At 33.5% G+C, this 16,189-nt stretch overlaps 1 protein-coding gene across 7 annotated transcripts in view; it reads left to right on the top strand.

Annotated features, from left to right (window-relative positions):
• The window catches only part of NBEA (neurobeachin), a 796,125-nt gene that overhangs the window by 264,034 nt on the left and 515,902 nt on the right, over positions 1 to 16,189 (top strand). For all 7 annotated transcript variants that reach the window (XM_074216034.1, XM_074216037.1, XM_074216036.1 and 4 more), the window contains one exon: positions 9,857 to 10,295. In XM_074216034.1, the coding sequence (XP_074072135.1) occupies positions 9,857 to 10,295 (439 nt within the window). The remainder of the gene's footprint in view (positions 1 to 9,856; positions 10,296 to 16,189) is intronic.

Here is a 16,189-nt window from a genome sequence, read left to right as displayed (position 1 = left end):
GTAAAGAATATCATCTGTGGTCTCTAGAAAGATCTTTTCCCAATAGATATAGAAGCATTAAATAAACTATTTCTGGATATCTTTATTGTTTAACAATTTCCTCCATTTGTCTGATGTAACTTAAAATTCTGTTCACTCTAGTCACATGATTCTTCTAACTTATTTACTTTAAAACATACTATAACTAATAACAGATGCTTAGATGCCCTGCTAAAAGTAAAGCTAAGTCTCTAACCTAAGTCCATAAATCAGCCAAATTCAGAATAAAGGTTAGATTGGACCATATGCTCTAGTAATTAAAGATATGGTTGAGTGTGTGTGTGTGTGTGTGTGTACATACGTGCACACATGTATGCACAAATACTTAATTTTACCTGATTTGATTTGTATACTTGTAATAATTTCGGGCTTTTTTTGTCATGAAATCATGAGCTAACAGTATTTAACTGTTGACCTGAAGAATTAGATAAATTTTGATTTCATTGTCTTTTTCTATTTATTTTACTAAGCAATATATATTTTCTTGAAAAGATGTTCTTATATTTTTGCATATTATGATATAATCTACTCTTATATGTAATATTTTAGGTTATGTTGATTTGAAAATGTTAATCTAATTATTTCTAGTTGATGGATCTTTCTGGTAGCTGAGACCAAATGTGTTTCACCATGAGCTTCAGTAATGCCTGTAGTTTCTTTTAAGCACTGACAGTTGTAGTTTCCTCCCCTCCCCAAATCTTCTTTATGAATGGAGTAAAGGAACCAGTCAGAGAAGATTGTATGCATGTAGTTTTCTGGAGCTGACAGAGTGGCCATCTATTAGGATTTCTAACTTCATGTAACATTTGAAATCATTCTGACCATTGGAGTGCTGTGGTGACATACATAGCCTCTTGGAAAAGTCATAGAGTTTTGGTTTGAGACTTTCTTGATACTATGCCACCCCTCTTTGCATTTCCCCATGAACCCCTTTGAGCCTTAATTTCTTCACTTGTCAATTGGAGTGATCATTCTTGCCCTGCCAGCCTCACAAAATAGTTGTGAGGAAAGTTTTATAAACAAAAGATATATGCACTTGTGAAGAACTGTTAATACTTTTATTTATTTATTATGATTTCTATGGTAAAACATCCCAGAAAAAGAATGAAAAGATATTTTTCTGATGTCTAATTTTTTGTCACTGAATGCAAATGCTATTTACTGTTCACTTTGAAATAAGTTAAGAACCTCAACTTTTGGTATGATAAATAAAATATCAAAAATAAAACTATTCTTCTTACTTTTATGTCTAATGGCAAGGTGAAGTTAGTATTTTTTTTTGTACCAGAGAAGGAAGTATTGACCATTAAGAAGGATTTTTTTTAATTTTAGGTTTTTTAATATAAAATTTTTTAAATTACAGTATTTGATGCTGTAATATCAATGAATTAGTTGTTTGCTATGTTGCTGGGATTTTTCTTTTGTTGGTTTTTTAGGAAGAGTGGTTATAAAGAAATGAAAAACAATAAATAAATGGATGGACCTTATATATAAATATCAGCAGATGCTTATAAGCTACTTTTTTTTATTTGGATAGTATAGAAAATATAATTGTCATAATATAAGACACAAACCTAGAATATTTGTCAAAAGGTACTATTTTTAAAAGTTGATGATACAATTTTTAATATCTTCTTGTCACCATGACTACTGTCTTTTCCATTCCTTTATTCCTACATATATACATATATGTATGCATGCACACACACACACACACATATATTGCAAACTTTTTTGTGTTATGTATCCTTTCTTAGTCTGGTGAAACTTGTAGAAGCCTTTTCATAGTAAGATTTTTAAGTGCAATAAAATACAAAAAATTGCCAAAAAGAATTATATTGAAATAAATTTGACAAGAAATGAAAAAAATAAGTTTATTGACTCCAGATTATGAATACCTACTTTAGAGTATCTCTTATCAAACATTGATATAGTATTTAAAATATTATATTAGTTGTCTAACTGTTTAGTTGGTTGTCTCACACAAATAAGTTTTTAGTCTTTGTGTGTATATGATAATATATGAATTGATTTGATGTTAAATATGCAAATTTGTATATAATTAGGGTCTAAGTAAAATCAAATAGATTTTTCTAAAATACAGGGGTAAGTAAAATGAATTTAATTCTATCTCTCCTTTTAGTCTTTTTTAAATTAAAATTTGCTTTTATTGTGGAAACTTGCTTTGGCTGTATATACATAGGCATTGTCTTAGCTTAGTATAAGCATTGAACTGATTTTTTTTTAAAAATTAAACTATGTCCCTTGTCTCTCCCTCTATAACTTAATTATCACTTTCTGCAAAGTTAATTTAATTTATTCCTTAAAGTGCCCTGCAACACTGGAATCTCTTTTTTCTGCTTCAATGAAGGGAATAGGCAGCATAGCAGAGATTGTGGCAGCAGTAGCTGCAAATATAAACCCTATATCAACATTGTTGTTCCACTAATCATTCTCCTTCTTGTTTTCACTGCCTAATTCCTTAAACTGATTTCTCTAACTTATACATCTTTGCTAATAAGAAGATAGATGAATTGTTGCTGTTGCCATCCTCTCTTTCAGAATTCTGGTGAAATAAACTGCTGTTTCTTTGTCTCAACCTCCTCACCTAGCTTGCTTCTCTAACTTTCTTAATGCTTGCTAAGTATCATATTCTCACACCTTGATTCTTAGTCACCACCCAAAAGCCACAAGAAAGCTAGATTTCTATCAAAATGCATTCATTGTTGATTCCAACATTCTTTGGGTTGATGATAGAATTGAGGTGAAGTGGGAGTGGTTTAATGATTACCCACCAAGATCATGTACCTCAATGATTTTACAGTTATATTCTCTATTATTAATCATTTCATTTTTTTGACACCAAAAGCTATGTTAAATTGTTTTATATTTTTAAAATAGTTATTTTATCTAGAAGGGCCATAGCTAGTAAACAAATACCAGCTATTTATGGAATAGATTAAAAGAATTTTTTGTTTCTAGCAAATTCTGACCAAACTTAATATTAGTTTTTTATCTTAATTATGAAGTATAGTTGTAAAGTATAACAAGATATTTTATTTTTTAATCTTTTATTTTCCACCAATCACATATTGAAACAACTTTTTAAAACTTTTTCTTTGAGTTCCAAATTCTGTATCTCTCTCTCTCTCTCTCTCTCTCTCTCTCTCTCTCTCTCTCTCTCTCTCTCTCTCTCTCTCCCACCCCTCCCTGAGATGTTAAGCAATCCAATATAGGTTGTACATGTTGATTCCCTGCCTCACTATCCACCCCAAGAAATTTAGATTTCTATCAAATATATTTCTATCAAAATGCATTCACCTGTGGATGCATTTCCATAGTAATCATTTTGTACCATAGAAAACTTGCACAAAAAGAACGAAAGTGAAAAACAAAAGTATGCTTCAGTCTGAATTCAGACAATATCAGTTCTTATCTAGAGACAGGGTGATACTCTTCATTATGAGTCCATTGGGATTGTCTTAGATCATTGTAATGCTGAGAAAAGCTGAATCATTCAAAATTCATTGTACATTATTACCTTACTGTGTACAACATTCTCCTAGTTCTGTGCTCTTCACAACTAAGGTTTTTCTGAAATCATCCTGCTTGTCAATTATTATAGCATAGTATTATTATATAATAATCATATACCATAGCTATTCCTCAATTGATGGGCATCCCTTTGATTTCCAATTATTAGCCACCACAAAAAGAGCTGCTATAAATATTTTTGTAAAATAGGTTCTTTTCCTATTTTATTTTTAATATCTCTTGAGATACAGAGCTAGAAGTAGTATTGTTGGATCAAAGGGTATGCACAGTTTTATATGTGTGCTAAATTGAAGATTAAAGAATGAATCCAAGGTTGTGGGACAGAGTAAGTGGGAGGATGGTGGTGCCTCAGAGAGTAATAGGGAATTTCAGAAAAAAGGAGGGTTTCTGGAAAATGAATTCTACTATGAGATACCTATACAACAATCAGTTTCAAGTGTCTGAAAAGAATTTGGAAATATGTGACTATAGCTCAACCAAGAAACTACGGCTGGATATATAGCTCTGCAAATAATTTGCATAGAAATGATCATTGAAACCATTGTAATTGTTAAATTCACCAAGGAATGTAGTATAGAATGAAAAGAGGAGTCCAAGGACAGACTTGAGCTTTATAAATTTGAAAATATCACCTATGTCTTTCTTTTTTTTTGTAATTTAATATTTATTGCTTTATTCTCATTTTGTACAATTTTTTTATACATTAATAAAATATTCTTGTTTAAGAGTAAACAAAGTACCCCCTCCCCCAAAAAATATAGGCTCACTTGAGTGATAAAGAGGAGAGAAAAAAAATTAAAATTAACAAAATAATAGTAATAATTGTAGGTATGGCCAGGTGGCGCAGTGGATGGAACACCAGCCCTGGAGCCAGGAGCATCCGAGCCCATATCTGGTCCTGTACACCCAACAATCACTCAGCTGTGTGACATGCAAGCCACCCCAACCCCACTGCCCTGCATAAACCAAAAAAAAAAAGACATAAAATAAAATAGTAATAATAGTAAGGGTGGCTGGGTGGTGGACAGAGCACTTGTGCTTGAGCCAGGAGCACCTGGGTACGAATCCAGCCTCAGACACCCAACGATCACCCTGCTATGTGGTCCCAGGCAGGCCACCCAGCCCCATTTACCCTGCACCCCCCCAATAATAATAATAATAATAATAATAATAATAATAATAATAATAAAATGTGCTTCAGTCTGTGTTCCAGCACCACCAACTCTGTCACAGGTGGATCACATTCTTTATAAGTCCATCACAAAAGTTACTTTCATATTTTTGCACCGTTGCCATTGCCGATCGCAACTCCCTCCTTTCGTAGTTCTCCACTTTCATGTACTATATTTTCTCTCTCCTTTCACTCTGACTCTGCTGTAGGGTCGCTGAGTGGCACAGCAGACAGATCCCTGGTCCTGGGGCCAAGAGGACCTGAGCCCCCATACCACCCCTTAGGCCCAGAATCCACCTGGCCCTGTGGTCCCGGACAGGCCATCCAATCCCAGTCGCTTGTAAGAAGAAAAAAAAGATGTGTTGTATCTGACCACTTTCCCCCCATGGTCCATCCTCTCCTCCATCACTCACATCCCCCCATTCCCCCTGTCCCCCCCCCTTCTTACTCCAAATGCCTATACCCCCATTTGAGTATCTATGCTGTTTTATCTCCTAGCCACCTCTGATGAGAGCAAAGGTTCCCTCATTCCCCCTTGCCTTTCCCCCTTCCATATCATTGCAATAGCTCATTGTAATAAAGAAAAATCTTATTATATGAAATATCTTGGCCTATTCCCCCTCTCCTTTTTCTTTTTCCCATTCCATTTCCTTTTTTTCTGTTGACTCCATTTTTACACCATATTTTATCTTCAAATTCAGCTTTCTCCTGTGCTTCATCTATAAAAGCTCCTTCTACCTGCTCTGATAATTGAGAAGGTTCATATTAGTATTATCAGTGTCACTTTTCTATACAGGAATACATGCAGTTCATCATCAAGTCTCTCATATTTACTCCTCCAATCTCTATGCTTCACCTGAGTCCTGCATTTGAAGATCAACTCTGGCCATTCCAACAGGAACCTTTGAAATTCCCCTGGTTCACTGAAAGTCCATCTTTTCCCCTGGAAGAGAACATTCAGTTTTGCTGGGTGGTTGATTCTCGGTTGCATTCCAAGCTCTTTTGCCTTCCGGTATATTATATTCCAAGCCCTATGAGCTTTTAATGTAGTTACTGCTAAGTCCTATGAGATCCTGACTGCAGCTCCACGGTATTTGAATTGTGTCCTTCTGGCTGATTGTAATATTTTCTCTTTGATTTGGGAGTTCTGGAACTTGGCTATAATATTCTGGGGTTGGTTTTTTGGGATGTCTTTCTCAGGGGGATCGGTGGATTCTCTCCATTTCTATTTTGTCCTCTGCTTCTAGGACATCAGGGCAATTTTCCTGTAATAATTCTTTGAAAATGATGTCAAGGCTCTTTTCCTGATCATGACTTTCAGGTATCCCAATAATTTTTAAATTATCTTTCCTAAGTCTGTTTTCCATATCAGTTGTTTTTTCAATGAGATGTTTCACATTTTCTTCTAATTTTTTATTCTTTTGGTTTTGAAGTATTGATTCCTGATTTCTGGTAAATTCATCAATGTCCCTGAGTTCTATTCTTTGTCTGAAGGATTTGTTGCCCTCAGAGAGTTTTCTTATCTCTTTTTCCATTTGGCCAGTTTTGCTTTTTAAAGCATTCTTCTCCTCTAACTTTTTGAACTGTTTTATCCATTTGACCTAATCTGGTTTTTAGAATGTTATTTTCTTCAGCATTTTTTTGAATTTCCTTGACTAAGCTGCTGACTTCATTTTCATGTTTTTCCTGCATCTCTCTCATTTCCCAGTTTTTCTTCTAACTCCCTCATTTGATTTTCAAAGTCTTTTTTGAGCTCTATCATAGCCTGAGCCCAATTTCTGTTATTCTTGGAGTCTTTAGATGCAGGAGCTTGTGCTTCCTCATCTTCAGATTGAATGTTTTGATCCTTCTTGGGCTCATTTGCAAAATATTTCTCAATGGTGTTCCTTTTGTTTCTCTGCTTGCTCATTTTCCCAGCCTTAGGCTGGTTTGGGAGTGCTTCCTGAGCTTTTGGGACACTCCCACAAGGGTCTCAGTGTGTGAGGCTCTGTCCTCCCTCCTGGTCTGTGAATGACCATAAGCGCCCCCCTCTGCCTCAGGGCTGAGGTGGGGGGGCCCCTGCTGTTCTATGGGGGGGCCTAGACTGCAATCAGGATCTGAATGTGGTCAGAGCCCCAGAGTCCTGTTCCATGGGCAGAGGACAGAAGAGCTCTGCAGTCTCTCTTCACTCCCCTCCCTCAGCTCAGTGGGCTCATGCCTGGGGGCTCCTGCTTACTGGCTCCGCCTGCTTCTGTTCCTTTATCTGGGCTGCTGTGACCATGCTGCTGGCTATGTGCCCTGAGGGCTGGGCTCCATGTGCTCGCTCTGGCAGAGGTCCCCCGCTGTTTCCCCAATTTGTGCCCGGTGCTCCCGGGGTGCAGCTCAGGAGACTCCCCTGCTGCTGTGAGCCGGGGCTCCCAGCTCCCTGGGGCACCTCCGGGAGGCTGAAGTTCTTTCGCTCAGACAGGCCACCCCTCCAGCGGGCTGCCCCTCCAACCCTGGGGAGCAGAGCCTTTCTGCTCTTTTCCAGGTTACCTTGAGTAGGAGAACTGCCTCACTGGTTTCCTCTGTGGGTTCTGTCTCTCAAAAATTTAGAGTCCTTAGTTTAGAAGTTTTATGAGAGAGCGCCCAAGGCATGATCCGCTCTTGTTGCCATCTTGGCTCTGCCCCACCCCCCACCCCCCATCTATGTCTAAGTTGATAAAAATTAAAGTAGAACACAGTTAAGTATGAGTCTCTAGGGTACTTTACAGGATGTCCTCTGACAAAATGATCTGTAATCATTAACAATATCTTCTTGACTTTGTCTGACTAATTTTATTGTCTAGTTCATACATAGTCAGTTTGGCTAGAATGGTAAGTGTGTGAAGGAGTGATGATGTGTAATAAATCTAGGAAGGGAGAAGAGATAGTAGATGATACTTTGAAAAAATGACAGGATTAAACAAAATTTATTTGAAAAAGACTTTTAAGAGACAAGGGAGATCTCTTCATGTTTATTTCCATATGAAAGAACATAGTTGATAAGCAGAAATTGAAGATAATAAAGAAAATTGAAGGAATAAATTCTCAGAGAGTTCTGGAAACAATGAGAGAAAGGACACAAATAGAGGATTAAGATTTGTCAGTATTAGAGAAAGGAGCAAAGGAAGAGAGGAGATTATTTTGAAAAGTTTTGAGAAGGGCAGAAGAAGGAGTTAAAATAGAGTAGTCTCTCTTTTCAGTGACTTAGGAAGAAAGACTGATAAGAGAGTGCTAAGCACCTTCATATCCTCAATCTCCAGTTTTTCAGCTTCATTTTCTGTTGTCTTCTCTCCCAAGAAATTGTGAACTCCTTGATAGCAAAGACTATTATATGCCTTTCTGTGAATCCCTAGAGCTTAGTATAGTGTTTGAGGTGTACGTTTATTGGTTCTTGACAGACTCTTAAAAGTAGAAATAAATATCTGTATATACCTATTACAGAGAATGTAATAGAGCACCTTATATAAAAGTGTATGTCTTAGTAAATGAGGGCCTAAGTCTTAGAAAATATAAATTTTTTAAAAATTAAGAATATAAGTAAGAATATAGAGCCTTGAATTTGGTCAGAGATCCTGGGGTCCTAGCACTAGCATTTATTACCTGTGTGACTGTGAACAAACTTAACTTTTTTGCCCCTTCTCAGTTACTTCCTCTGTTAATTTATGAGATTGGATTAGGATGAACTACAAGGTTCCTTCCAACTCTAAATCTAAAATGTATTTCATTAGTATTATCTATTACATATATTTCCTTACCCTTACCTGCTAGGGAGCTGGTCAAATAAATATAAATTTTGATTGCTGACACCTTAGATTTCTTTTTTAAGGATCATGCTTTAAGCCCAAATCACTCTGGCTCTCATTGATTGGCCATCAGTAGGTCTAAGCCCAATCCTCACTTAGTCTTTAGGTTCTCTGATGGTTCATAGTGAGTGTATATAGTATTGTTTCTGTTTTAGGTAGAAACCCTGAGGGTCTTCCCCAGATTGGTTTTCTTTGTTTGTTTTTGAACTAGGTAAAAGAGATCATTCTTTTCCTCTTTTCTTACCTAGCCTTAATCACTGAAAAGGTGCTGCTTAAGAAAAACTGAGACCTTTGAAAGACCTTAAACTGAAAAAAGGCCAAGGTCTCCCATAGCCAGGCCATATCTAGTTGTTCTGATCTATATCTTGCCAATGGACTCAGATAGCTTTGGAGGAAAGAGTGGGGCTGATAACTTTGTACAGCCCTGCCTCATTTAAATTCAATTCCCTTGTAGGTTATGACATCACCTTCCTGATGGTGGGGACACTACAACCACTAATTCATGGACTCACATTTCTCATTCTACCTACCCTGTTGTAATCCAATATACCATTTTAAAAACTTGCACATGCAACTTTATTTTATAGGTTTTAATATCTTGAGCAGATACTTTTATTAGATTTGAATATTTGCGTTTTGTCTCCCACATCATTCAGTTTTTAAAGAAATTAAAACTTGATGGACTTTTATAAAATTTCAGCAAAATGTCAGGTATTTAGTTTTAGCTGCCTAGTAAAATAACTTAAAATCAAAGAAAACACTAATAATTCCTAATGTTTTTAAAAGTATAAATTTTCTTGCCTAGGTGATGGGCTAAATAGATATTTCTTATATAGATATTTATCATGTAGAATATTTTCTACATCTTTTTAAAAATTAATTTTAAGCTTTTCTTGTTATTTTCATTTTGCATATTATTTTTTGATTCTTATAACCTTTTATTTCATTGTTATATTCTGATTAGTGATGTTCTGGAAAATATTTTGATTATTGACTGTGGGACAAAAAAGGCCTTCATTATACTTTTATGTTCAGTCTGCATTATTAACATTTTCTCCATCACTTTCTAGACAATGAACAAAACAACATATGCTGTTATTTGTAATGTTTGCAAATTCCTGAGGTATAAATGCTCAGATTGAAAATTTAATGCTCTTGAGTAGTTCTTTTGAACTGACTCTTGTCCATCCTGATGAAGTGGATTAAAATATTCAAATGTATATAAATCAAATGTATAATTTATTTAGATTTCTTAAACATTTTATACCTACTTCTTTCAATACAGAAACTCCAGCTGCATTTCAGGATAACATGAAAGAAAAAGAAACACCAACACCTGGTGAAGAGATTCATCTGGAAAGTTCAATTCCTCATACAGATTCAGGAATTGGAGAGGAGCAGATAACTAGCATCTTGAATGGAGCAGAACTAGAGACTAGCGCAGGTCCTGATGCCATGAGTGAATTATTATCTACTTTGTCTTCTGAGGTGAAAAAATCACAAGAAAGCTTAACCGAGAGTCCTAATGAAATGCTCAAACCTGCACCATCCATATCTAGTATCAGCCAAACCAAAGGCATTAATGTCAAGGAAATATTAAAGAGCCTTGTCGCTGCTCCTGTTGAAATTCCAGAATGTGGTCCTGACCCTATCCCTTACCCAGATCCTGCATTGAAGAGGGAAGCTCATTCTATTCTTCCTATGCAGTTTCATTCCTTTGACAGGTATGTACTGAGTTTATTACTCATATTGTTATAAGTAAACATATATAATTAGCTCATGATCTTCAAACAGTTTCATCATTTGTAAAGTTTTATGTTACTGTATTATTTAACTTCCACAATGGTTTAAACATGTAGAAAATATTCCACCCAGACAGTTATGTTTTAGTGTCTGCTATCACCAACATATCAATGTATGCAACATGAGACCAAAGGTATGTTTCCAAAATTTATTTTAGGATACATTTGGAGTATGATATATAAGTACTAATTAAGAAAAGTACTAATCAAAAAATTGAGCCTAGCAAATGTTTTCTGTAGATCATAAATTAGAGTACTAATGGTTGAATTCAGGCCATCAACTTGAGAAGACCAACCTGATTTATTTTAGAATTTCATAGAAAATAATTTTCTAATTAATTATTTATTTTAAATATACTTGAAAAATAAGAATATGGTGTGAAATGGATTATATTGAACTAGACAGAAGACTTAGATTTTATTCCAGACTGATTCTAATACTATTGCTTAGACAACATCCCTGGGCCCCTGCTTCCTCTCTTGTAAAAATGGACAAGGTGATATATATTTTAGTTTCTCAGGTTCATAGATTAAATGAAGGTATTAGAGTAGATAATCACCCAGACATTTAGAGGTCATATTTCAAGTTAAAATGCCCTTTTGTTAATTCATACATATAAAGAAGAAATAGTAGCTTTCTGTGATCACCTTTATCATATAATCAGCATTAATCAATAGAAAAGTTTTACTATGAAATACAAGTTTCATTGTAGAGTTAATTTTTATTTTTGCCAGATTTCTAAAACACCTATGAAGGAAAAAGAGTAGGATCAAGTTAGCTATATTAGAAAATTCTAAGGGTTGACATCACATTAAAATGCTTCAAGAATTTCCAGTTATTTTTATTTTATTTTATTCGGAAACAAAGCATACATCTTTGACTAAAGTGATGGATATGAAAGACAATATTAATTCAAAAAAGTTCAATGAGAAATTTTTATCTGAAGTAACTTTCCACTCCAATAATCTAAGAGAATATATGTATAGGGAAAAATATTTTTTAAAGTTATACTTTAAAATGCTTAATACTAAATTATTAAGTGAATGATGCTGAATGCAATGCTAAAATATTATTTTATATTTTATTTATATTTATATTTATTTACATTTAATGCTTTAAATTGGCACCTGAAGCAAATCAGTGTCATTGAAATTTTAAATTACTTTTTATTCAAAGAAATATAAACATGTTAAAGTGACTAGTTTAAAGGCGAGTTTATTTGTTTTGGTGAAAAAAAAAAGGAGTGGATAAGAGTTAATAAGATGTCATTGAAAACTGAGGAGGAATAGAAAAGCATAGCTATATGCCAATAAATATTTTTTCAAACCTATTTAAAAGCCTATTTCAAGGGAGTTAATTCTCTATTAAAATTTCATAGTAAATTACTATTTTAGCCTATTTATTGAAAACCACATTTTATATTTTTTCTATTCCCTATCATTTATTTTTAATGATTTTAGAGAAAATATTTTGCTATAATTTTTTATAAAATGTTTCATATAATATACAAATAAAAATAGAACCATAATAATTTTTAAAAATATTTTGTAAGAATAGAGTATATGTCCCTCATGGTTTCTATTGTTTCATATATTTTAAAAGATTATTTAGATGACAAGGAAATTCTCTTAATTTTTCATGACATGTTAATGTTTTTATATTAACATTGAAAATGTCATCACTTCTAATGATATATATAAAGAATACTGTACTTAAAAAAACTTCAAGAATTTTGAGAGTATTTGAGCTAGTTAAGATTTTGTTGGATAACGTGATGAATATTGAAATGAATTTAAAAATTTTTTTAAGGGAAAAATTGTCTTAGTGTCCAAATACATAATAATTCAGTGATATATCTTGTCAAAATGTTTTACATATTTCTATGACAATATGAAAAACTCATTAAATCATTATTTTTAAAGTTTTATATAATACTTATTTTCAGATTATCTATATGAGCTAATATTTTGATAAAAGGCTAACCTGGCAAGTGTTATTGAAAGTATTTTAAGAGAATCCAAACCAAATATAGTTTAAGCAGTAATATATTTCATATTTATATATATATATAAATTTGAAATATATTACTGCTTAAACTATTACTGCTTAAACTTATTCTAACTTAAAGTTATATATATATATATGTATATATAACTTTAAGTTAGAATAAGTTTACCTCCCAATTTCATCCTAAGATTAAAATTTCACAACATAATATTCCCAGTAGCACATCATTGACTTTAAAAAATCATATAACTTTTATGTTGTTCCTCACCTAGAAAATGTAGTTATTTTCTAAATTGTACAAGTAGGATTGAAGTAACAGAGCACAAAGCATTTTTTAAGTCATATTAGGAAAAGAGACTCCTGGATAGTTAATATATGCAGAAGCTGAAGTACTATCAAATGTAAATGATGAGGTGATATTGATGAAAGGAGGGGATTGAGGTCTCCGGGGGCGCTGATGAGGGATTGAACAGAAGCGGCCTTGCTCTGCACGTAACTCAAGTCTGTCGTCTTCACTGCTCAAAGCCATAATGGGAGGTGGCAGTCTGAAATGAGTTGCCACGGCAAAGAGTATTATTTTTGAAATGCTTTCACACAAATCACTAGGCCCTGCATACAACTTAGTTTCATGCTTTAATGTCATCAGGAGGCACAAATTGGTGTGTCTAATTGTTTGCCACCTGCCAGCAAAATGAGCTGCCAGCCAGCCAGACGGGTTTGATTGTCTGTCAGCCATTCAATAGATTGAGAGTGACAACATCAAAAATTTCACTTCAAACTCTGAAGCTCTGAGCAGCTTTTCAGAGACCTCTTCCCCACAAGTGCTTCTGGACAACTGCATTTTTCAATTAGATTTTAGTATATTGCTGCCTTCTGCCTCATCTGTCTTAAGGTAGCTGTAATTACATTATGAACTATATAAACAGATTTGAGACACTAGAGTCTGAAATCTAAGTTATGACATGTCTTTTGACATCAGATTGAATTCCTGGAAAATGGGATTTAAGGTGATAGATTTTAGAACCAAAGTTCTCAATTGTACTCATTTGATACAGAGAATTATAATAGAACTGACCCTGCTAATAATTCATTTTTCATTCTTATCTTCACTTGAAATATATGAAATAACTTGCCTATTCCAAGTGGATGAATCATATTTCATAATATTATTTGAAACTCCCCTTGGAAATCATTCAGGGCTTTACTTTTTTTTTAATAGTATTTTTCCAATTCTGCTGAAAAGTTTTTCCTTTTCCATATGACTAATCTCTGAGCTTGAAAGCTTCTGCATATTGTTGGTGAACTTGCTTTTGAGGGGCAAAACAAAACAAGTATTCATCCACCTACACATGATAGCCCTTCAACTATTGGAAGATAGGTAGGAGTCTTCCCTAGGATAAACAAACATTTGTACTCTCCACAGAATTTTTTCAAACCCTAGTATTTTCTTTTTTCAGTGTTTCAAAGTTTAAAAAGTAATTGTTTTTATGGAATGCTTTTTCAGATTTCATCTTCAGATTTTAAATGTTTCCAAGTTATGTGATTAGGCATTATCAAAAATTCTTATATATCTTTATTTCTGTCTCAAAATAAGCCATTAAAAATTGTATACTTATATGTTGATAAAGCACTGACGTGCCATGAGAATTTGTTAAATGAAAGACACTAAAGGTGCTAATGTCATCTAATATTGATTTATTTGATTTGTATGTATAAAGTAAATTTATTTTGAAAGTATCAAATTCTTATAAATGTGTCAATTGAAATAAATGAACAGCTTTCTTGAAAGCTTTATTCTATCAAATTACAACACTGAATCTGAGTGAAGAAACAGTTTCATCATTTGTAAAGTTTTATGTTACTGTATTATTTAATTTCCACATTGTTTTAAAAATGTATCCAACTGAGAAGTTATGTTTTAGTGTCTGTTATCACTAACATGTAGGCTATGTAGGCAACATGAGACCCAAAGATATGTTTCTAAAATTGATATTTTAGGAGACATCCTTATCTTTTAAGCTAAAATTTCAGTTGAAATTGAATGCTTTTTCTTGAACATAGTATCAAAGGAATTCAGTTGCCTATTTATTGGTTTTCATCTTTTTTTTTCCTTTTCTTGGGGTTCCCTTCAGGTTTGGAACAGAAGACAAAAAAAGCTACGTATATAAGCTCATTGCTAACATAATTAAGACAGACTCACTCTTCCACAGTTAGTTTATATTTGTTTCTTCCATTTGTTTGAATCATAGAATATTTGTTCAAGTCTAGTTTCTTTGGTTAATAGATTAAAATGTTTTATGTTTCTTTGATTTTAAAATATTTGGGTTCAAAGCCTCATGTTGTCACTGTTGTTGCTAATAATGAATGAATTATTAATAAATATATTTTTGCTTGTTAATAAATCCTGAGGTTTCTGCTTATTCACAGGTAAACTAATTTATTATGTTCACTGTTTTCTATTTTAATTATAATCTACTGCTTCTCCATCTAATCCCTTATTATAAATAAACTAGAAATTAAAAAAATATGTAGTTATTTTTAAGGTTGATATGAAATTTTTTTTCATTTTTATGACCTATATTGTCCTTTTGCTTTAATTTGGTGCTTAAAAAAATAATGCTGCTGATAACCAAATGTAATTCTGTCACTTTGAGATTTTTTAAGTGAATTGACTAGTATCTGTTAACCTAATTTGAAAATTAAAAAACCCATAAAAGATATAAACTTAAAACTAAAACTAATGTATCTATTTTAAAATATTTTACATTAATATTAGATTAAAATATAACTGGATTAAATAATTATTGCTTCCATTATCTTGTAGTCTGTCACTAAAGCAGCAGCCCCTTTATTTAAATACAGTATATTGGTGAATATTGTCTTTTAAAGTCAGTAGATATATGGCAAAATTCTAACTTCAAGTTTGATTGAAAATGATTTCATTTCATTTCTTTCCTTTTTATGTTGGCATATTGGTTGACATCTTTCTTGTGTAATTAAAACTATAATAAAGCAATAATGTATGAGTAAAGTAATGAATGTGGTGAAAAGGGGGAAATGTCTCTATCATTTAAGTAACAATGTAATACTGTTCACTTTTAGAACAATTTACTGGAAATCGAAGGTAGTATATATATCTGTTTCAGCACATTTTCATTTTACAAATGAGAAAACTTAGAACCAGTATTTATGTGATTTGTCCAGAACCAGAACTAGAACCAGAACTAGGGCAGCTAGTTAGTAGAGTGGGTAGAACACTGTCCTTGGACTCAGGAGGATGAGAGTTCGAATCCAGTCTCAGACACTTGACTCTTATTAGCTGTGTGATCTTGGGCAAGTCATTTTACCCTGGTTGCCTTACATCCAAGGCCATCTCCATTCATCTTGATTCATATCTGGCCACTGGACCCAGATGGCTCTGGAGGAGAAAGTGAGTCTCATGACTTAGCACAGCCTCTTCTCACTCAAATCCAAGTCATGTGCTTGTCATGGCATCACCTCCCAGATGTCATGGTCTTCTTCAAGACTGAAGGCCTAACATTATCCCCAAGTGATTAATTATTCTAGCCAATGCATGAAAAGAATCTACACAATAATGTATGTAACATGTGGTTATTCAGCACCTGCTTGAAGATGTCCTCAGAGGATATTTGGAGGACACCTTTAAAAAGGGCCCATTCTACTTTGACAGTTTCTAAGAGAAGTTTACTTGATATCAAGCCTAAATCAGTTATGTCGGTTAGTATAGTTTAGTGATTTGCCAGAATTTTCCTGGTTAAGTCAAGATCACTGATCTATAGTTTGAACA

Source organism: Macrotis lagotis, chromosome 1 (assembly GCF_037893015.1).
Source record: "Macrotis lagotis isolate mMagLag1 chromosome 1, bilby.v1.9.chrom.fasta, whole genome shotgun sequence".
Taxonomy (NCBI): domain Eukaryota; kingdom Metazoa; phylum Chordata; class Mammalia; order Peramelemorphia; family Peramelidae; genus Macrotis; species Macrotis lagotis.
The sequence above is the reverse complement of the archived record's forward strand: the minus strand, read 5'-3'. Positions and strand labels throughout refer to the sequence as shown.